Below are 24,202 nucleotides of genomic sequence, written 5' to 3' on the forward strand. Positions count from 1 at the left end.
CAATGGTTAAAGTCTGTTCCAAGAGGTGATAACTCCCACACACTTCAGGTTTGTGTTACCTGGCCCATCCAAGGCAGTTGCTAAGGAAGCCAGAGAGTCTCAAGGCCAAGCACACTAGCATGCTGGTGTGGTGATCTCTGCTAGTCAGCTGACAGCCACGTGGAGGCTCCTCAAATTGTGGCAGTGATAGCATTAGCAGCAGACAATTGCAGGAATGGCATGAGCCTTCCCTCCAACTTCTCCAGTCTGGAATCAATTCAAGCAACTCAAGCCTTGAGGTACAAGTGGAAGTAAAGTTAAAGCCAAACATCTCTGTGTTGGTACACAAGAATCATGTCTTAGTCGTCTGTCATTCCATTTTTACCTTTTCTTGTTTAAAAGTTTTGCATTCTACTTATAATCTTTCAGTGATATTCCTAAAAACTTTAATATGTATATTTTAAAAAACTTTAAAGTAAGTCAATTTTGACTCTTTCCCAAATGATACAAGAATATTATAATACTTCTTCCCAACTTATAAACTATTGTTCTCTGGGTTTCACTTGAGTTTATACTTTTTAACCCCAAAAAACATTATCATTGTTTTCTGCAGTCAACCGTTGAAGTTTTCCCACATATTTTCCATCTTCTTTAATTTTTTTTTTTTTTTTTTGCATCTCTTATATTCCATCTAGGATGGCTTTCCTTTTTCTTTCAGGTTGGCTGGTGATGAATGCTCAGGCCTTTATTTTTTTTTCTCTCTCTTATTGTCTAAAAACATCAATTCACTTTTGTTCTTGAGGGATATCTTGGTTGGATATACTTCTGGACTGATCATCACCTTTCTCGTCACATTGAAGATATCATTCTTCTGAATTCTCATTTCCACTGTTACTCTCAAGAGTCAACCCTCATTCTAACTGCTAATCATTTGAAGGTAAATTGTCTTTTCTCTCTGGCTGCTATTAAAATCTTCTCTTTATCACCCCGTCTGAAGCAAGGGAGAATGAAGAAAACGAAAGACACAAGGGAAAGATTAGTCCAAAGAAGTAATGGACCATAACTACCACAGCCTCCACCAGACTGAGTCCCGCACAACTAAACGGTGCCCGGCTACCACCACCAACTGCTCTGACAGGGATCACAATAGAGAGCACTGGACAGTGCTGGAGAAAAATGTAGAACAAAATTCAAACTCACAAAAAAGACCAGACTTACTGGTGTGACAGCAACTGGAAAAATTCTGAGAGTATAGCACACAGACACCCTTTTAACTCAGTACTGAAGTCATTCCTGAAGTTCACCCTTCAGCCAAAGATTGATTAGACAGGAACACAAAAACAAAATGAGACTAAATGGGCACAACAGCCCAGGGGCAAGGACGAGAAGCCAGGAGGGGACAGGAAAGCCGGTAATGGGGAATCCAAGGTCAAGAAGGGAAGAGTGTTAACACGTCGTGGGGCTGAACACGTCGTGGGGCTGGCAATCAATGTCACAAAACAATATCTGTATTAATTGTTTAATGAGAAACTAATTGCTCTGTAGACCTTCATCTAAAGTACAAAAAAAAAAAAATCTCTTTGTTTTCAGCATTCTGCAACTTCACTCCAATGGGCTATACAGGTTTAATTGTAGTAATGAAATTTCAGCGGTTAATTCCACTCCTTCTCCCTCCAGCACCGATGTTGAATATAGGCAATTTCCTTGCAGTCCCCTAGAGAGGATAATTTCTTCCTGGTTTACCCCTACATGGAGGGTATAGCACTTAAGAATCCCAGCTTTACAGAAAGTTAGCTTCTCATCGGATGCAGTCCTTGGCTTTATTTTCCATTTCTGTGTTTTCATGAAGCAACGGAAAATAACATGCGAGCCTTTTGGGCTAAGCAAATGTCCTCAGGTAAAAAAACCAGTTTCAGTGCTCAACATAGCTTCTAGGTTCCCACTAGTACTTAACATTTGGCTATGTTATCGAGAACTTGGAGATTACTGACACATTTTAAAATATTTTATTTTTCTTTAATGGTATTTCCTACATTTTAAGTTGTTTTCAGCAGGAGAGGTGGTTTGGGCACCTGGTCTGTTATATTGTAGGAAAAAGAAATCTTAGTCATTTCTGCATCTCTCACAGGCCTATACCCACCTTCCAATGTTTTGCACACAGTCAGCGCTCGCTAAATGTGGCTGAATTGATTGGAAACATGGCATTATAATAAAGAATATTTAAATCTTTACAACTGAAAATCAGGGCAGCTTTTCATTAGATTATAGCTTTAGTCGAGATCCTCAATTCAGCATTTTAAAATAGCTCCCAGCTGAAATACAGCTTTATGCTATATTCCTGTTTTGCTTAGATTTGAACTTTATTTGAAATAGTCTTAGGCTGGTTAAAGTTTTAAAAATATGCTATATACAGTGACACAATTCAAATTGCACACACACACACACACACACTTTGAGACAGAATTACTTTAATGCTTAAATTGTAAAAAATAAACCAAATCTTGGTATTTTTTCATTTAGGGAGAAAAGAGAGTAAACTGAACAAGTCTCTCAAAAGGCAGCCTTTGTTCCAGGAAAAAGGCTGAAAACTGTATCGTTCATTCAATTATTTTATTACACATTTAAAATAATAATAATAATTCTGCCTTATTTCCAGTTCTGCCAATTATCCTTTGGAGCCAAAAGCCATCATTATGATTGGTTTATATATTTCTCTCAATGTAAAAATTGGAATGATGATACTGTCCTATATCTTAAAAACATTGTGAAGATTAATAGTAAAGTTCTTTGAGCTACAAGGAAGCAATGTTGCCAATTCACAAACAAAAAGGTAACAGTGAATCCATTAAAAGTTAGCTGACAATAAATTAAAATATCCTTGACAGCACAACCACTTTCAAGTTTATTAAGCATCTGTTACGGACTTGGCACGGCGTTAGTGGCTGCTGACACAAAGTTAAATAAGAGCCTGTCCCTATCCTCAAGAAGCCACACAACAGAGGAAGCCAGACAAGTCAGCAATTTAGTAACATTAGGAAACCATAGAAGAGAGTCAAGAGCACATTAGCGAAAACTTGAGTTCAAATTACAGCTCTGCCACTTACCTTGGGCAATTTAGTTAACTTCCCTTTACCTCGGCGTCATCTCAAAAATAGGGACAATAATATCCAACTCACAGGGTTGAATGGATTAAATGAGAATATGTATGCTAATGACTGGTGACACAGTATTCCTCAGAGCCCAAAGCTTCAGAAAGATTTTTATACAGAGGCACAACATATACTCTTGGAAGCAGAGGGCACTAAAAAATGTTTGAAAAGCAGAGATTTACAAAATAAATTAGTATAGTCCTTGGCAAGTGCTACGTGATTCAAATGGTTATTATTTTCATTACCACAAAGAAGAAATGCAGGGAGAATTCTGGGAAGATGGCTGCACAAGTACACCATTGCTCAAGCCCTCCCCCACAAATACAACAAGGAAGTGGTGCTCAGCTTTGAGGTATTCTGAATCAGAAAGCAGATGAAAGCAGCCGGGAGCTGCAGACAAGAATCAACGAATCAACGCGTCGCATACGGTAGGAAAATTGCTTCTCCGTACCATCCTTGCCTCTCCCACCAGCCACAAAGGCCACCAGCTGCTGTGAACTGGGGAAGTGGCCCCAGGACAGGAGCCTGCTTCCCTAACCATCACAGCCTCTGCCCGTACAAAGAAACAGGATCCCAAGCTTCTACCCTAAAGTCAACAAGGAAGACCTTTCTGGGGTCTGTTTGGCGTGTGCCAGTACTTCCCTGACCTGGACACTGTCAGTAGCAAGCCTACTGGGAATCGCTACAGAAGGTCCATGCAGTGGAGCCTGCTCTCATAGTCAACACTCTATCTGCCTCCCTGCGTACACCACAGCTCAGGCCTCTGAAATCAACAGGACAGAACTCCTGAGGAGTCAGTTCAGGTTTGTCTGTACCCTCTTCCATTCAGTGCTGAGGACTGCTGACTGATACTGCTGTGTGCTAGGGAGAAGGCATCTTTAGTAGAGACTATGCCCTTACCCAACATACTACAGGGGTGCTCTGGGAGCAACAAGGCAGACCTCTCCAGGAGCCCGTTTGGAGTATGCCAGTGTCCATTTGGAGTGTACCAACAACTCCCTTACCCAAATACTGTCAGCTGCAAGCCTGCTGTTAATTGCTGCAGAAGGCCCATGCAGTAGAGTCTGCTTCCATAGATCAGCTTTCTATCTGCCTCCCTGCATTCCCCATAGCTCTGGGCTTTGAAACCAACAGGATAAACTTCCCTGGGTGTCAGTTAGGGTTAGTCCTCCCCTACTTCCGGATGGCACTGAGGGCTATTGACTGAGGCTGCTATGTTCTAGGAAGCAGGAGTCTTGAGTGGAGGCTGCACCCACAGCCAGCATACCACCGGGCAGGCTCTGACTGCAACAAGGCAGACCTTCCAGGGGGTCCATATGGAGTGTAACAACCTCTCCCCAGCCAGTAACTTTCGGCCGCTGGAATGATACGCATTCCTACAGAAGGTTCTCTATGGCAGAGTCAGGAGGTGGGTCACCTAAGTGGAACTGCTCCGCCAACCACAACAAGGCCATTGGGGCTCTGAAACCAACAAGAGAGGTCTCTCGAAGGTGCTTCTGGGAAGTGTCAGCCCTTCCTCCTCCTCAAACAGAGGAAAGCCTGCCTGTGCTTCCCCTGAATGCCAGCTGAGATATAAGCAGCCCCCATAGAACAGGGAAGAAAGCCTCAGGCAAAATCAAAGGGCAATGCCCGGCCCCAAAGGGGAATTGTTGGACGCAGGTGTTCTGACTAAACACATGGTTGCAGAAACAGAGAATGGAAGAGAGTGATAACCAAAGAGAGATGACTGCGCCCCCTGGTGTACAGATTAATTAGTACATGATATCGCCCCTGAGTGGTGTGCCCACTGGTGGACAGACTGAAGAGAGCATGTTCTCTGGTGTGTTTGGGAGAGACTGAAAATTGAAAATCCAATCTGGAATTTTTGAATCCTAATTAAACCAGGGAGGGAGAAGTAGCTATCATTGAGAGGGAGAGGACACAGTAAGCAAAGACAGAAGGCTCAACCTGCCTAAGAGTTTTTTTGCAGAAAGTAGTGTGGGCAAAAATACCAAATGCTGGGGAAAACACAGAAAGTTAACACCCTTGAAAAATCACAAGACATATAAAGAACAGAGAAACAATGGCTCATACAAATGAAAATTACAAAGAGAGTGAAAGCACATCCAGGAATGACCAAATAATACCAAAAAAAGGAAGACTATAATGAATAACATTGAACATAAAGATCTAAGGGAAGACAGAGGCAAGAGCTAAAAGAAATAAGGAAAACAATGCAAGAACAAAATGAGGATCTAAAAACAGATATTGCAACTGAAAGGGACAATAACTGAAATGAGAAACACAGCAGAAGGAGTTGCCAACAGATTTAATCAGGCAGAAGAAAGAATCAGCAAATTGGAGGATTACATAGTTAAAATTATAGACACCAAAGAGCAACAAGAATGGAGGATCAAGAAGGCTGAGTACAGTTTAACAGAATTATGGGACTGTGACAAAAGACCGAACATATGCATCATGGAAATTCCAGAAGAAGATGAGAGAGAGAAAAGACTGAAAGAATATTTGAAGAAATGACAGAAAATTTCCCCAATCTAATAAAGGACATGAATTTACAATCCAAGAAGCTCAAAGAACTCCAAGCAGGATAAACTCAAAGAAATCTACACTAAGACACTGTCTTGGTTATCTAGTGCTGTCATAACAGAAATACCACAAATGGTTGGCTTCAACAAAGAGAAGTTTATTCTCTCACTCACAGTTTGGCAGGCTAGAAGTCCAAATTCAGGGCCTCAGCTCCAGGGGAAGGCTTCCTCTCTCTGTCAGCTCTGGAGGAAGATCCTTGTCATCAATCTTCCCCTGGACTAGAAGCTTCTCAGCACAGGGACACTTGGTCCAAAGGACATGATCTTTTCCCGGCACTACTTTCTTTGCGGTGTAAGGTTCCCATGTCTGTCTACTCACTTCTCTCTTTTATATCTCAAAAGATACTGATTTAAGATACAATCTAATTTTATATATTGAGTTCTGCCTCATTAACATAACTGCTGCTAATCCCACCTCATTAACATCATAGAGGTAGGCTTTACAACATGTAGGAAAATCTTATCAGATGACAAAATGGTGGACAGTCACACAATACTGGGAATCAGGGACTAGCCAAGTTGACACACATTTTAGGGGACACAATTCAATCCATAACACACGTCATAGGCTTTCAACAAGTTAAAGAGAGAATCCTGAAAGCAGTGAGAGAGAAGCAAACAGTCACATACAAAGGATCCCCAATAAGATTAAATGTCAATTTTCTCCTCAGAAACACTGACGGCCAGAAGGCAATGGAACAATAAAGTACTGAAAGGAAAAAAAAACCTGTCAACCAAGAATACTATACTCAGCAAAACTACCCTTCAAGAATGAGGGCGAAATTAAAACATGCCCAGACAAACAGGAGCTGAGAGAGTTCCATATCCACCAGATTGGCCCTACAAAAAAATACTAATGGGAGTTCTGTAGATGGAAGGAAAAAGACACTAGAAAGTAATTAAAGCTATATATAAAAAGAAAGATCCCGAATAAAGGGAAATGCATGGACAAGTATAAGGACTAGTAATAAGGTATTAATGCTTGATAATTCTAAATGTTTTGTATTACATGTTTTTTAATAACAAACACATAAAAAGCAAGGATAAAATTTTTAGGGCACATTAAATATAAAGAGGTAAGTAGTGATAACAAAAAAGGGAGGGAGAGGAATGGTATAGACACAGAATTTCTTGTATGTTACTGAAGTTAGGTTGGTACCAACTTACCCTAAACCACTAAAAAATCCACTGACACTAGAATGTTATAAACACAATTTGTTAAATGTAATACTCATGGTAGCCACTAAGAAAATATATTAAAAACATACACAAAAGAAACGAAGGGAACCAAAAAAGTTCACTACAATAAACCAACAAAACATCAAATCATGCAGTAGTAAAGGACAAACACAAAGAAGGCTTAAGACACACAAAAAACAAATAACAAAATGGCAGAAATAAGTCACTTTTTATCAGTAAATACAGTGAATGTAAATGGACTAAATGCTCCAATCAAAAGGCAGAGAGTGGCAGAATGGATTAAAAAATATGATCCAACTATATGCTGTTTACAAGAGACACACCTTAAACCCAAGGACACAAATAGGCTGAAAATGAAAGGAGGAAAAAAAATATTCCATGCAAATAATAACCAAATGAGAGCTGGGGTGGCAAACTTTATATCAGACAAAGAAAACATCAAGAAAAAATCTGTTAGAAGAGATAAAGATGGACATTGTATAGTGATAAAAGGGTCAATTAATCAAGAAAATTTAACAATCATAAATATATAAATAAATTTTTTTTTTTTTAAATATATACGCACCCAAAATCAGGGCACTTAAATAAATATATAAGGTAAACACTGATAGAATTGAAATAGATAGTACTATAATAATAGCTGAAGGCTTCAATACACCACTTTCAATACTGGACATAACGTCTACAAAAAAGATCACCAAGGAAACAGAGACCATGAGTGACACCATAAAACAACTAGGCTTAACAGACATATACAGAACGCTCCACCCAAAAACAGCACAATATACATTCTACTCCAGTGCACATGGGTCATTCCCCAGGATAAAACACATGTTAGGTCACAAAGCAAGTTTTGGTAAATTTAAAAAGACTGAAATCATACAAAGTATCTTCTCTGACCACAATGCAGTGAAGCTAGAAATCAATAATAATAAAAAAAAAAACCTGGAAAATACACAAAAACATGGAAATTAAATCACACACTATTAAACTACCAATTGGTCCAGGAAGAGATCAAAAGAGAAATCACAAATTTCTTAGAGTCAAATGAAAATGAAATCACAACCTACTAAAACTTATGGGATGCAGTGAAAGCAGTACTCAGAGGGAGAACTTATAGCAATAAATTGCTTACATGAAAACAAAAAGATCTCAAATCAGCAGCCTAACTCAACAACTCCAGAAACTAGAAAGAGCAGAGATGCAAATCAAAACCCCAATGAGATACCATTTCACTTCTATTAGGATGGTTAAGATTAAAAAAATAAGAAAAAAAACCAAGATAACAAATGTTGGTGAGGACGTATGAAACTTACCCATTACTTATGGGAACGCGAAATGGTAGAGCCATTGTGGAAAACGGTGTGGTGGTTCCTCAAAAAACTAAAAGCAGAACTACTATTAAAAAAAACCTGGTGCCGTCGAGTCAATTCTGACTCACAGCGACCCTATAGGACAGAAAAAAGAACTACCATATGACCCAGCAATTCCACTCCTAGGTATATACCCAAAAAACTTGAAAGTAGAGACTCAAACAGAGACTTGTACACCAATGTTCATTGCAATACTATTCACAACAGCCAGAAGGTGGAAATAACCTAAATGCCCATCAACAGACAAATGGATAAACAAAATGTGGTACATACATAAAATGAAATGCTACTCAGACAGTAGGATAAATGAAGTCTTAATACAAGCTACAATATGGATGGAGCTGGAAGACATTATGCTGAATGCAATAAGTCAATCACAGACAAATATTGTATGACTTCACTTATATAAAAAGACAAGAAAAGGTAAAGGTATAGAGAACAAAGTTTATTAGTGGTTATCACAGGTAAGAGGAAAGGCAAAAGGCACGGTTAACATTGATGCAAATACAGCATTGATTAAGGGTAGGGTTGCACAGCCAATTACTGTAATTGCTGTCAGTAAGTTGTATACCTGTAAAAAATTGAATTGGCAAAAGTTGTGTGATATATTTACAATAATGACAAAAAAAAAAAAAAAAAGTAGATACTGAGGCTGCTTACCTACAACCTAAAACCTCATGGGATTTGGTTTCTTGGTTTGGAGGTTTAGGGTCATGGTTTCATAGAACATCCCAGTTAATTGGCCAAATAACATGTTTAGTTTTTCTAGTCTATCTCCTAGTTCACTGAAAAGTGCCTGGGGTCTTAAAATCTTGCAAGTGGTCATCCAAAACACAACAACTGGTCTCTACTTGCCTGGAGAAACAGAGGAAGAGAGTCAGGAACAGAAGGAGGATATGGAATGTGTGGCTAATTACCTCCATGAACAACTGCCTTCTTTGCCATAAGATCAAAAGAAATGGATGGTACCTGGCTATCATTACTGAACATTTTATCAAAAATCCCATTGAAGAATACAGAGCAAAAGAAGGAAAACGCAAAACATGATTTCCAATTCTCACAGACTCTAGATCTCCTGAGCCATGAAGGCTGGATGAACCCTGAAACTATTGCCCTGAGGTAATCTTTAAACCTTAAACCAAAAATATCTCCTGAACTTTTCTTAAAACCAAACAACAGTTTAGCTTAACTAGTAAAAAATGTTCCACTGCTATTCATAACGTTTTTACCGCCTGATTTTTTCAGACGTAGACCGCCAGGTCCTTCTTCCTAGACTGTCTCAGTCTGAAAGCTCCACTGAAACCTGTCCACCACAGGTGACCCCGCGTGTATTTGAAATACTGGTGGCATAGCGTCTAGCATCACAGCAACACAGAAGCCACCACAGTATGACAACCTGACAGACAAGTGACAAAAAGAATTGGCTGACGTCCAACCATTTCAGGAGGTAACATATGATAAAGAACCACGGGTGCTGAAGAAGTCCAGGCTGCACGGAAGGCACTGGTGAGACAAGGCACCAGGAACTGAAGGAATACCAACTGAGATATTTCCACACACGGACGCAGCACTAAAAGTGCTCACTTGTCAATGCCAAGAAATTTAGAAGACAGCTAGCTACCTGGCCAACCAACAAGAAGAGATGGATAACTATGCCCATTCCACAGAATGGTGATTCAACTGAATGGGTAAATTATCAAATTAAATCATTAATATCACACACACACACAAATTTTGCTGAAGATCATTCAAACGTGGTTGCCAGCAGTAGTACATCGACAGATAACCGTCAGAAATTCAAGCCGGATTCATAGGACGTGGAACAGGGGTATCACTGCTGATGGCAGATGGATATTGGCTGAAAGCAGAGAATACCAGAAGGATGTTTACCTGTGTTTTATTGACTATGCAAAGGCATTTGATTGTGTGGATAATAACAAATTATGGATAACACTGTGAAGAATGGGAATTCCAGAACACTTAATTGTACATAGATCAAGAGGCAGTCATTTGAACAGAACAAGGGTAAACCATGTGGTTTAAAATCAGGAAAGGTGTGTGTCAGGGTTGTATCCTTTCACCACACTTTTTCAGTGTGTATGCTGAGCAAATAATCTGAGAAACTGGACTATATATATATATAAAAAAAAAAACAAACGGGGCATCAGGATTAGAGGAAGACTCATTAACAACCTGTGATGTGCAGATGACACAATCTTGTTTGCTGAAAGTGAAGAGGACTTGCAGCACTTACTGATGAAGATCAAAAATTACAACCTCCAGTAAGGATTGCACCTCATCCTAAAGAAAACAAAAATCCTCACAACTGGACCAATAAGCAACATCATGATAAATGGGGAAAATACTGAAGTTGTCAAGGATTTCATTTTACTTGGCTCCACAATCAATGACCATGGAAATAGCAGTCAAGAAATCAGATGATGCATTTCACTGGGCAAATCTGCTGCCAAAGACCTCTTTAAAGTGTTAAAAAGCAAAGATGTCACCTTGAGGACTAAGGTGTGTGCCTGACCCAAGCTGTCATGGATTGAACTGTGTCCCCCCAAAATATCTGTCAACTTGGCTAGGTCATGATTCCCAGTACTGTATGATTGTCTACCACTTTGTTATCTGATGTGATTTCCCTATGTGTTGTAAATCTTATTGTAAGGGGGAGGGGGAGAGCTTGCACTAGGGAAGAGGAAGAGGCAGGTGGATGGTGACATTCCTCAGTAAGACAATCCCAACAAAACAAGAGATAGGAGGTGGTGACATTCCTCAGTAAGACGGTCCCTACATAGTTAAACTTTAAGCCAAGGAAATGATCTTTACAGTGGTCTTGGATTTAATAAAGCCCTTAACTTAATAAAGTCCCTAACTTGATAAGATCTCTAACTTGGTAATTAAACCTTAAGCCAAGGAAACCATCTTTGTAGGGGGGGCCTTGTCCTGGCTTTTAAGTGTTAAAAGGGACAGGTCAAGAGAAAAAAAGGAGTATAAAACCCTAAGAAAACAACTATGGGACACTCAAATTCTTTCTCTACGTAAGTAACCCACTTGACGCTTCCTAGTCAAGTGTACTTTTACAACTAACCCTCTGCTTGCTAATAAACCTCTCCTCAGTTGGCACTATTTGTCTCAGTGTTTAATTCTTTCCTACACCGAAGACAAGAACCGAGGCCATTCTCCGGTAACACTATCACTATGATGTAATGAGATGGGTTAAAAAAACCAAATCCGTTGCCATAGAGTCAATACATTAGAGGCAGTTATACTGATGAGATCTATAAGATTAGATAGTGTCTTAAGCCAAACTCTCTTGAAATATAAAAGAGAGAAGCCAGCAGAGGGACGGGAGAACTCATACCACCAAAAAAGCAGTACCAGGAGCAGAGTGCGTCCTTTGGACCTGAGGTTCCTGTGCTGCGATGCACCAAGACCAAGGGAAGGCTGATGCATCACAAAGACCTTCCTCCAGAGCCGACAGAGAGAGAAAGCCTTCCCCTGGAGCCGGTGCCCTGAATTCAGACTTCTAGCTTACTGGGCTGTGAGAGAATAAACTTCTCTTTGTTAAAGCCATCCATTTGCGGTATTCCTGTTATAGCGGTACTAGATGACTAAGACACAAGCCACAGCGTTTTCAATCACCTCCTATGCATGCGACAGCTGGACAATGAATAAGGAAGATTGAAGAAGAACTGATGCCTTTGAATTATGGTGTTAGTAAAGAATATTGAACATGCCATGGGCTGCCACAAGAACAAACAAATCTGTCTTGGAACAAGTATAGTCAGAATGCTCCTGAGAAGCAAGGATGTCAAGATTTTGTCTCATGTACTTTGGAAACGTTATCAGGAGGGACCAGTCTCTAAAAAAGGGCATCATGCCTGATAAAGCACAGGGTCGGTGAAAAAGAGGAAGATCCTCCATGAGGTTGACACAGTGGCTGCAGCAGTGGACTGAAGCGTAACAATGACTGTGAGGATGATGCAGGGCCAGGCAGTGTTTCATTCTGTTGTACAGAGAGTCACTATGAGTCAGAACAGACAAGATGGCACTTAACAACAAGTAAAAAATGTCTGCCTTGGGCATTATGCTCGTTCAAGAGCTATCTATATAGGTTCAAACTGACAACAGCAACTTAGAAGATTAGACAGGAACCTTAGGAGGCAGTGAGTTTATCTTAACGGAGGAGGAACAACTCAGAAAAGGAGGGTGAGAATGGGTGCACACCTCGAAGAATGTAATCAATATCACTAAATGGTACACGCGGAAACTTGATTTGGTGTATGTTTTGCTATGTATATTCCCAACAACAACAAAATAAATAAAATTAAAAAAAAAAAAAAAAAAAGAGCAGTTCAGGGCAGAATTCTCAGAAAAGTTGAGTCCTGAGCTAAAAGCTAAAGAATGAAAAGAAGTTAGCAGTGGAAGAGGAGGGGGAAAGTAGCACATGCTGAAGGTGCAAAGAGGCCTGGAGGTATAAAACCCACTGCCATCTAGTCAATTCTAACTCATAGCGACCATATTACACCTAACCACTACGCCACTAGGGTTTCCATAAGGTAGCACAAAGGTGTGTAAAAGCAATTCAGTAAGGCAAGGATACCCTGGTGGCATAGTGGTTAAGTGCTATGGCTGCTAACCAAAAAGGTCTACAGTTCAAATTCACCAGGTGCTCCTTGGAAACTTTACAGGGCAGTTCTACTCTGTCCTACAGGGTCAGGACAACTATGAGTTGGAATCTACTCAAAAGCAATGGGTTTTTTTTTTTTTTTTTTGAAGGCAAGGAGTCTTTTTAATCTTCTCTACCAGTGAAGGTGATCCAGTTTCAAAAAGTTATCACAGAAGACAAAGAAGCTTTTATGCCTGGAGGGATACAGCCCTAAGCAAGAAACTAGACCAAGTCACTCCACCAAGCTGGGTCCTCCTTTTGTATGCTAATGTTTTCTTTTCAGAATCAGGATTGTTTGTTCCTTTCTGTCAAGACCAGGGCATTACAAAGGCTGTGCTTGACAAAAAAACAATGGAAGGTCCATCACTGTGCTGAAAGGTTGGGAGCAGCTGGACTCACAGAAAAGTAGGTTAATTTTTTTAATCATCCTAAACCATGAGCTGTGAGCCTCTTGGCCCAGAAAAAAAGCCAGGGCTTTAAACAAATTTGGTGGATAAATGCACAATTAGTGCAGCTATCATTTTAAGTTTTGCTTATAAAAGCTTTGATTAGCATTGCTTTTGCATTCCAAATTCAAGCACTGTAGCTAACCTAATTTGGGCTTCGAGCATCAGCAGGAAAACATCTGTACTTCTTAGTAAACCTTTATCAATTGGCTCTCCTTAGATGAAAAGTGACGTGACTTGCAACACTGCCAGTAGCTCACTGCCCTTGATGTAAGAACCAGGAACAGTTGAGACCAGCTAGGAACAGAAAAAAGGCCTTAAATAACAAGCTGTGTCAGTTAAAATTTTCTAGAAAAAGAATAGCACTGCTTACCCCACTTCAGGAAAGTTATAGTTTAAACACAATGGCTTGACCACAAAGTATTGTTTACCCCCTTTAAAGGGCAGTTAAAGCTTAAGCACAATGCCTTCTGCTTCTTCCTAATCCTCCCTCTTACAGATGTTTTTCAGGTCAACCAGCCCAAACCAGACCCCCGCACATGTGCTGTGAGACAATCAGTGACCTAAAGTTGAATCCAAGCTCTGACACTCAAGGAACCAAAAAACTCATGCCAAGGAACTAAAAGTCACCGGACTTATGTCATCAGTGACAGCCAAGCCCATTTCAGGGCAGGGGTCCATCAGCTACTTCTGTGCTTATTCCTGTCCCAGCTCCACAATAAATATACATGCCACTTCCCAGGAATTTAATGAATATGACTTCCCCTTTCCTGCGTAGCATAAAACTTCCTTCACCCCTTTGTTCAGAGAGGCAGGGCTTTGAGAGTGATCTTCCTGTCTCCTTACTTGTCACAAGTAATAAAATATGTCTTGCTTTAAAATCCACTTGACTGTTAGCTGTTCTTAACGAGAGTACAAGCGGTGAACCCACTGCGTTTGGTAACAGATTCTTCCCCACTAGGAACTCCTAGGATATATCAGCTTGCCTTTGGGTTCCTAATCAGATCACCTTCCCTATCATAAACCTATGAACTATTCATAACCTACTAATTTATGATTAAGATGTCCTCTCTGCAAGATGATAGTGCCCAAATCTGGAACTTCTTTTCTACATTTTACAATACGGGAAACCCTGCTGGCCTAGTGGTTAAGTACTACGACTGCTAACCAAAAGACTGGCAGTTTGAATCCAACAGGTACTCCTTGGAAACTCTGTGAGGCTATTCTACTTTGTCCTATAGGGTTGCTATGAGTCAGAATCGACACAATGGCAATGGGTTTGGTTTTTTGGTTTGTACAATACTAAAAATTGTACACGCAAATTTAATAGCCTAGCCTTATAACAGTCAAAGTAAGAATACTAACAAAGAACACAGAAACAAGGGAAGTAAATACAAATACTTCTTATAACACTCATTGCCATGGAGTGGATTCTGACTCACAACGACCTTACTGGACAGAGTAGAATTGCCCCATGTGGTTTTGAAGGCTGTAGTCCGTTTTTTTTTTGTTTGGAGTCCTTATGAAGGCAGACAGGCACATCTTTGTCCTGCAGAGTGGCTGTGGGGTCAAACCACTGGCCTTTTGGTTAGCATCCTAGCACTTTAACCACTGCACCACCAGGGCTCCTTCCCTATAACACATGATTCAATAAAACCTCAGCTCAAATTATACAATCATAAAAATAAATCTCTTTTGTTATGATTTTTCACATAGAAAACATCAATAGCAGAGTTTTAATCCAGAATCCTAAAACACACTTTTAATTAATGTATTTGTACCAATGCATACTACAAATGGATTCACATTTTTAATTACAAAAACAAATTTTATCTATTTCAACAGGGAATGCTCTCAAAAGAAGAAATAAACCAGCAGTCCTCAAACTGAAATATACATGCGGAAACATTTTTTAGGATAGGCAGACTTATATGGCTTTAGACAGTTTCAAAATAATCAATTTTCAGATCATCAACTTCCCAAGTCTTCCTAAAGGAGGAGAACGCCTCAGGCCTAGGGTATCTTCTTTCACAACGGCCTTTAACCAACTTTACAAACAAAAAGCAAGCTGCCCATTAAGAATCTTACTAAGGAAAGTTGTGTATGGATGTAGAAACTTCCAGAGCACTAAACAAGGGCAGCTCAACACATCGGAGTCTTGACAGAGAAAGTGAATGACTCTAACAACTAGGCAACCCATCTTTTTGTATTTGAAATGGTTCCCAATTCTTTGCCTTCAACAAAATAGACCTAATGGCCCCCAGACACCCTTTTAACTCAGTACTGAAGTCACTCTTGAGGTTCACGCTTCAGCCAAAGATTAGACAAGCCTATAAAACAATAATACACGTAGTTCAAACACGTACACAAGACTAAATGGGTACACCAGCCCAGGGGCAAGGACGAGAAGTCAGGAGAGAACATGAAAACTGGACAAATGGAAACGGGGAACCCATGGTCTAGAAGGACAGAGTGTTGACACGTCACGGGGTTGGAAACCAATGTCACAAAATGAGAAACTAATATACTCTGTAAACCTTCACTTAAAGCACATTTAAAAAAAACAGACCTAATGGAATGGTCACCTAATAGATCATTAGAAGTGACGCTTGAAGAAAGACCACTATGAGATTTTGGGGTTTAACTCAGAAGGAGTTTAAAGAACGAATGAAACTCCGGTAACACAATTCCTGCCATTTCCATCTTCTTATTTATGTGAACAAGGTTTTTCAGCACTTGCATCTATAAAAAACAGTACCATGACTCAAACAAAAACCATACAGAACTGATGCAGAACCCCGTCTCACCTAGCCATAAGTAATATACATTTAAGGAAACTTGAAGTAATTCTTTAAGAAGTTCCATCTTATTAAGAAAATAATATAAATGCTTATTATTTTTAATAAGTATTTATAAAGTGTATATTACATACAGCTCAACATTTTTCTATTACTAACAATGATAATGATTACTCAATTTAAAAAATTTTTGTTTTTAATTTTAGAACTGTAGCCACTTGCCACATGTGGCTATTGAGCACTTGAAATATGGCTCATAGGAACTGAAATGTACTTTAAGTGTAAAATACACACCAATTTGGAAGACTATAAGAAAATAAGAATGCAAAATATTTCTTTAATAATTTAAACTTTGATTACATGTTGAAGTAATATTTTAGATATAAATGGGTGATGTAAATGCTTAAGCACCGACTACTAGCTGGAAGGATGGCAACTGAACCCACCCAGAGGTGCCTCAGAAGAAAGACTCTGAAAGTTGCTGTTGAACTTAGAGTAGCTTAAGAGAAAAGAAGAAATGATGAAGTAAAAGAGCTGAACAGAAGATCTCAAAGGGCAGCTTGAGAAGACAAAGTATTATAATGAAATGTGCCAAGACCTGGAGATAGAAAACCAAAAGGGAAGAACATGCTCACCACTTCTCAAGCTGAAAGAACTGAAGAAAAAATTCAAGCTTCAAGTTGCAATATTGAAGGAATCTACAGGGAAGATATTAAATGACACAGAAAGCATCAAAAGAAGATGGAAGGAATACAGAGTCACTATACCAAAAAGAATCAGTCAACATTCAACCATTTCAGGAGACAGTACATGATCAGAAACCTATGGTACTAAAGGAAGGGGTCCAAGCTGCACTGAAGGCATTAGCAAAAAACAATGCTCCAGGAGTTAGTGGAATACCAATTGAGATGTTTCAACAAATGGACACTGTGCTGGAGGTGCTCACTCGTCTATGCCAAGAAATTGGGAAGACAGCTACCTGGTCAACCAAATGGAAGAGATCCATATCTGTACCCATTCCAAAGAAAAATGATCCAACAAAATGTGGAAATTATCGAACAATATCATTAATATTACACACAAGTATAATTTTGCTGAAGGTCACTCAAAAGCAGTTGCAGCAGTACATCTCAGGTAATTGTCCGAAATTCAGGTCATATTTGGAAAAGGACATGGAATAAGGGATTTTTTAATGTCAGACTGTTCCTAGCTGAAAGCAGAGAATACCAGAAAGATGTTTATCTGTGTTTTATTGACTATGCACAGGCATTTGACAGTGTGCATCATCACAAATTATGGATAACATCACCAAGAGTCGGAATTCCAGAACACTTAATTGTGCTCATGAGGAACTTGTACTTAGACCAGGAGGCAGTTGTCGGAAAAGAACAAGAAGATACTGTATCGTTTAAAGTCAGGAAAGGCACGTGTCAGGGTTGTATCCTTTCACCATACTTATTCAATCTGTATGGTAAGCAAATAACCCAAAAAGTTGGGCCACAGCCTTCAGTATAGATTACACCTCAACATAAGACAAAAACCCTCCCAACTGGACCAATAAACAATATCATGATAAAATATTGAAATCGTCAAGGATTTCATTTTACTTGCACCCAAAATCAACGCCCATGGTAGCAGCAGTCGAGAAATCAAACTACACATTGCATTGGGCAAATCTTCTGCAAAAGATCTTTTTAAAGCTTTTAAAAAGCAAAGATGTCACTTTAAGGACTAAGATGCGCCTAACCCAAGCCACGGTGTTTTCAATCGCTTCGTACGCATGTTAAGTTGAACAACGAATAAGGAAGACCAAAGAACTGATGCCTTTGAATTATGGTGTTGGAGAAGAATATTGAACATACCATGGACTGCCAGAAGAATGAATAAATCTGTCTTGGAAGGAGTGCAGCCAGAATGTTCCTTAGAAGCAAGCATGGCAAGACTTTGTGTCTCATATTTTAGACATTATCAGGAGGGACCACTCCCTGCAGAAGGACATCATACTTGGTAAAGTAGACGGTCATCAAAAAAGAGAAGGACCTTCAACGAGATGGACTGACACAGTGGCTGCAACAATGAGCTCAAGAATAACAACAATCGTGAGGATGGCGCAGTACCAGGCAGTGTTTCATTCTGTTGTACGTGGGGTTGCTGTGAGTCAGAACCGACTTGATGGCACCTAACAACAACAGGGGCGCCTCGGAAGACAGGTCTTATGATCTGCTTCTGAAAGGTCACAGGGGCTTGAAAACCCTATGAAGCAGTTCTACTCTGTTATACATGTGGTCACCATGAGATACATGTGGTCACCATGAGTTGGAATCAACTCAATGGCAACTAACAAAAACAACATTGGGTTAAATGCCTTATTAAGATTAATTTCACTTGTTTCTACATTTTTAATGTAACTGCTCAAAAATTTAAAATGATATATACTTCACATTATCTTTCTATTGGACAGAACTGCCCTAGGTCATGGTACTAAAAATGGTCTTAATATTTTGATACTTTAAATGTTTTGCTACAGAGAAGTATGACAACAATAGCAATATACGAGTCTCAAGCTAAAAGGAGTCCTTGGCTAATGCAAACTACTCACATAAAGGTTGGTGGTGTGAATTTACCCAGAGGTGCTTTAGAAGAAAGGGCTGGGGATCAATTTCCAAAATATCACAGCAATGAAAACACTATGAAGTGCAGTTCTGCTCCACAGAACATGGGATCACCATGAGACTCAAGGGCAAGAGTTTTTGTTTGTTTGTGTTTGTTTTTGTCATTGGCATGCTTACCTGGACACCTATTACCTGGCAGTGTGCTATTTACAAAATGTTGCAATAGTGTTTCCAGTTACCTGAAATTTCTACTTTTCCTCACACTGTAGTTTTTAAACTGTCAAGGCTTACAGACTCAATCTTAAATATTTGGAAACAAACGGATGTTTAAAAGTCGTTGATCACTGGAAAAAACCCCACCACCAGCAGCACCACCACACTACCTGGGTAAGCGCACTGCAGCAGAGCTACCGACTTGCCTCCAGGAGCAGCACACAGGTCCAGCACCTTCTCCCCATCCCTTAATTCCAGAGCCAGAACAGGGAGAAGAGAAGCAGCATTTAGGAGATAGTATTTTTTCAGGTTTCGCATCTGGTGTCTTTGAGAGGGCATTCGGTCTGGAGTTCTGCTAAGGTAACACTTCATTGATTCAGGATAATAGGGTAAAGATCCTTGAAAGAGTGTATAATAGCCCTTCGAAAGTAAATCCTTTTCCAGTTCAAAAGGGTAGTTGAATCGGTTAAACAGGACAGCATACTGCCAGCATGATGGGGATGTTAGTATATTCCTAGAAATGGAAAAAAAAAAAGAAATATTAATATTATACACAGAATAGAATTTTATGTTCATAATTGAGTGAATAGAAGCCCAGGTGGCACAGTGGTTGAGCGCTCAGCTGCTAACCAAAAGGTTGGTGGTTCAAACCCACTAGCCTCTCCACGGGAGAAAGATGAGGCAGTCTGCTTCTGTAAAGATTACAGCCTTGAAAACCCTATGGGGCAGTTCTACTCTGTCCTATAGGGTCGCTATGAGCCAGAATCAACTTGAAGGCAATGGGTATTGACTGAATGTGGTTCTAGTTTTACACTTTTCTTACCTGGGATTTTCAGAGAGAGAGGATCAGTATTACTGACTTTCCGTTTTGTCTTAAGCTGCGATATGGTTCAACCTGCCTGGCACTGTTAATGGTCCTCTCTTTATTTAAACATTTGATATTTTGTCCATTGTGGATATTTTGTATTCATTTTGATTTTTAAAATATTGCATTAAAAATATTAATATCTTAATTGCTGAGTTTCTTGGGACCCCCTTAAATTTTGCATTGGTCAGGGGATGGGGAGAATGCATCACTTGTCCCACCCTAGTCCCAACCCTGCAGAGCACCGTGCCAAAAAAAAAAAAAAGGCCTGCTTTTACATCATTCTAAGACTGTCAAAATAGATGTCAGTCTATTACTCTTTGCACAAGGAAGTGTTTTTCTAAGAAACAAAACTTAGAACTAAAAACTATTAATATTGGGGGAAAGTACTACCATTAAAGGGTGTTTAAATGAGTTTCATTAAAGTTTTCCTCTGATGAAGATGAAAAGTATGGAAACCTAATTATGGGGAGCTTCCACAGTTAACAGATAATGAAGGGAGCGGTGGCTCAGATGATCCAAAACCAAGGATGATGCAAAGATCACTGACGGTTTGATGGTGGAGGCGTCCTCCCAGCAGATTTCCTTCCCAGCTTTGTATTCAGTCCAGTAGTTAGATCTCCTGACAGTCACAAGCTCACATCAACTGACAGATGATACAGCAGGAAATACTGCATTTATTTATTAGCTGAACTTTCCAGCGGAGTTATTTGGGAGCTTCATTAACCACAGTCAATTAAATAAATTCCAGCTGCTACTCACCCTGGAGTTGCTTATGTGAGGAATGGCTGGATTGAAATGTAACACCTGTGACTTGAAGTGTAGCGGTGTAAATTACAATTTGGGGGTGATATGTAAAACCGATTTCTCCTTTCAGTGCTTCTTATTATGGATGGTGTGCTAAAGGAGCCTGGTGTATCTCTTTCAGCTGTTCTGAAAAATGTGTCTTTTAGAAAGTGGTTCACCAACTTTAGCATGCATTAAAAAAAAAGTTGCAGTGGAGTGGATTCCGACTCATGGTGACCCCAAGTGTTGCAGGGTAGAACTGCACTCCATAGGGTTTTGAAGGCTGTGCCCTTTCAGAAGACGATCACTTGGCCTGTCTTTCAGCCCTCCCTTAACTCTTTGCACCACCCCAAGCGTCTGTAAGAAGGATGGCTGAGCCCTGCCACTAGAATTTCTGACTTAGTAGGTCTGAGGTGGGACCAGAGGATTTGCATGTCTAGTGAGTTCCCAGGAGATATTGAAGCTGCTGATCCCCAGGACCATACTTTGGGAACCGATGCTTTTAAAAACTGGTCCCCAAAGTGAAATCTGTGAATGCCATTATTGTAAATCTTACCTCATTCCATCGGAATCTTACCCTCCAAGCTGGATGAAAACCCACCCAGTGTCTGGAGTCAAGGAGTAACAGGGAAATGGTCAGAACATAATTTAATTTATATAGACTGAAGGGGTTTGGCTAAATCATGTGTTTACCCTTTGACCAACGGAGGGCAGGACACTTTCAACTGGTTAATATCTGCAGGGCAAATCTCTTATTCATTATTCTCCGTTTTCAGAATCTCCCAAGGTATTGTTGAACAAGTATTCTTTCAGATGAATTTTATAATCAATTGACCCACTATCTGCAGCATCCAGCCCAATGAGTCAAACCACTATCCGCAGCTACCAGTCCAGGAAGCCAAACAATTCCTGTAACAATGGGCCCAAAATGGCCCGGGCTTGATTAATAACTAATAGTATCCTTAGTTTTTGTCCCTGCCTCCAACTTAAAACCAACCAGGGGAAATCCAAATATGCTCCCCAAGGGTCGCTGGGTCGGAAAGGGTTAAACCAATCACATAAAAGGCCTAGCTTCTATTTAGCTCACCTCCAGCTTCCCAGCAGCCTCCTTTTGTCCACTGTAAAGCTCTCCCACTCTCCTGCCTGCCCTGAGTCTCTAGCACATCAAAGTGAAGGTGGCTGACTCCCTTGCTATCACAAGCTCTGAATAAGCAGCCTGTTTGTTCTTATTTGGGTGTTTTTGTCTATTTCCACACATGGTTCATCCAGCCATCACAACAACCTTGAGAGGCAGGTGGTGCCCCTATTTTAGAGGTTAGGTAGTTAAGGCTTTCAGAGATTGGGCAATTTTCCCAAGTTCATGTCACTAATAAGTAGAAACACCTGGATTCAAACAGGCTGGCTTTAAAGTCTCTATTCTACAGGAGTGACCCCCAAAGCACAGGACCCTGGTACTAGAGCACTAGTGATCCACAGGGGTAGGGACAGAGTCCCTCCACCCCAAGTCCCACCTAGCACCAGTGGTCCAGGCCTCCCTGCGGCAGACCTATCGTCTCTAACACTGGGGATAGTTTCCCACACGCTACCCCACAAGACCCTGTGCAACAGGACCAACTCAGTGAGGGACTGCTATGGCTGCTCTGGCTAGCGCCTCCTACCTCTGAGAAAGCAAAGGTCTGAATTAAAGCGGGCTCCTCACTCCTCACTCCCATCCCCCAGCCCCCACCTGCAGCTGCCACACATACACAAGCTCTTCGTGCCTGCAATGGCACGCATGGGTGGGCTGCTGCCCTGGGTCTGGAAGTGCAGTAGCTACTTCAATGGATAGGCACGTAGCCCAGCAGGAAGTAGAGCACAGTGCTTAGAAGACTCCAGAACACAGTGGCCAGGCTCTAGGCTTTGCCTCTTCCCAAGATTCATGAGGAAGAGATTGAAGCTGCTCCACTTAGCAGTTTCCAAGCCCTGGTGGCACAGTGGTTAAGCGTTCAGCTGCTAAAAAGGTCGGCAGTTCAAATCCACCAGCTGCTTCCTTGAAACCCTATGGGGCACTTCTACTCTGTCCTATAGAGTCACTATGAGTTGGAATCCATTCGACGGCAACTGGCTTGATTTTGGTATTTTCAGGCCACAAGCTCAGTGACCTGCAAATGTTTTGCTAGTACATTCACTGATACTACTTGATAAACCTATGTACCCTCTGGCACATTTTAAATTGACACAAAATTCTTTACCATATGTTCAAGGATATAAATTCCAGCAGATTGCAAAAACTGACATTTAAAAATATTGCACCGCTTTTTAAAACTTATCAGTGGAATCTAAATATCAGTGATTGTGATACCCATACAGGCTCTTCTTCAATAGGAGGAAATTTTACATTTCCTTTCCCTTTTATTTACATTTCAGTTCCCCATACAATTTTATCATAATATTTATGCTTGAAATCTTATTATCCTATCAGATTTCATACTTTTCTGCCACACACACGTGCACATACACACACATACATGCTAAACTTGTCTCCCCTTTAATCTTAAATCTCAAAGTGTTAAAATGGTAACTTTCAGATTGAGTTATCAATAAAAGTACTGGAACAAAATTGACTAAAACAACTTATTATGACCAGTAAACAAAAAAAGTAAAAATTAATAGGAAATGCAACATTTACAAAAACGAGCTTGTTTCCATATATCCGTGGATGAATATGACTACTGGCTAGAATGAGTCAGAGTTCAATACCAATTTTATTCCTATTTAGTATTTTTATAGATATAAGGCTGAGAAAAATGTTCACTTAAATAAGTAAACAAGAAGTAAATACATTCTGTTATAGCAATGTCTCCCACTTCTTTGAATGATGAGCTATGTCCCCGCCTTAGTTTTCTAGGACTGCCAAACCAAAATAGCATGAAGTGGATGGCTTTGAAGAACAGAATTTATTTTCTCACAGTTCTGGAGGCTAAAAGTCCAAATCAAGGTTCTGGCCTTGTTGATTCCCTCTCTGGGCCTCTCCCTTAGCCTCTGGCGAGTGACAGCAATCCTTCGGGTTCCTTTGTTGCTTACAGATGTATCTGCCTACACTGTCACATGGTGTCTCCCGCTGTGTGTCTATGTGTCTATTCTCTTTTAAAAAGACACTGCTCAGAAGGGACTAGATTTAGGACCCACCCTACTCCAGTATGATCTCATTAACAAGAGAAAATCCCTATTTCCAAAATTAAGTAATGGTCCATACAGACCAGCTGGAGAAACAGGTAGTTCACAAGTACAAGGCCTAGGACCTCAACATAACTTTTGGGAAACACAATTCAATCCATAACAATTCCCAAATCACTTAGTGACTGTCTTAGTCATCTAGTGCCGCTATAACAGGAACACCACAAGTGAACAGCTCCAACAAAGAGAAGTTCACTCTCTCACAGTCCAGCAAGCTAGAAGTATGTACTCAGGGCACTGGCTCCAGGGGGCCCTCTCTCTCTGTTGGCTTCAAAGGAAGGTCCTTGTCATCAGTCTTCTCCCAG

The 24,202-nt window shown here is 40.3% G+C and overlaps 1 protein-coding gene across 2 annotated transcripts in view; it reads right to left on the reverse strand.

The window, feature by feature from the left end:
• Positions 1-24,202, reverse strand: part of NSUN3 (NOP2/Sun RNA methyltransferase 3) — a 76,968-nt gene that overhangs the window by 44,698 nt on the left and 8,068 nt on the right. Inside the window, exon 3 of one of the 2 annotated variants that reach the window (XM_064273083.1) lies at positions 19,237-19,544. In XM_064273083.1, coding sequence (XP_064129153.1) covers positions 19,237-19,544 — 308 coding nt within the window. Of the gene's footprint in view, positions 1-19,200; positions 19,545-24,202 lie in introns of both variants that reach the window. The other variant, XM_064273082.1, reaches the window with a different exon arrangement.

The sequence above is a fragment of the Loxodonta africana genome, chromosome 20 (genome assembly GCF_030014295.1).
Source record: "Loxodonta africana isolate mLoxAfr1 chromosome 20, mLoxAfr1.hap2, whole genome shotgun sequence".
Taxonomy (NCBI): Eukaryota; Metazoa; Chordata; class Mammalia; order Proboscidea; family Elephantidae; genus Loxodonta; species Loxodonta africana.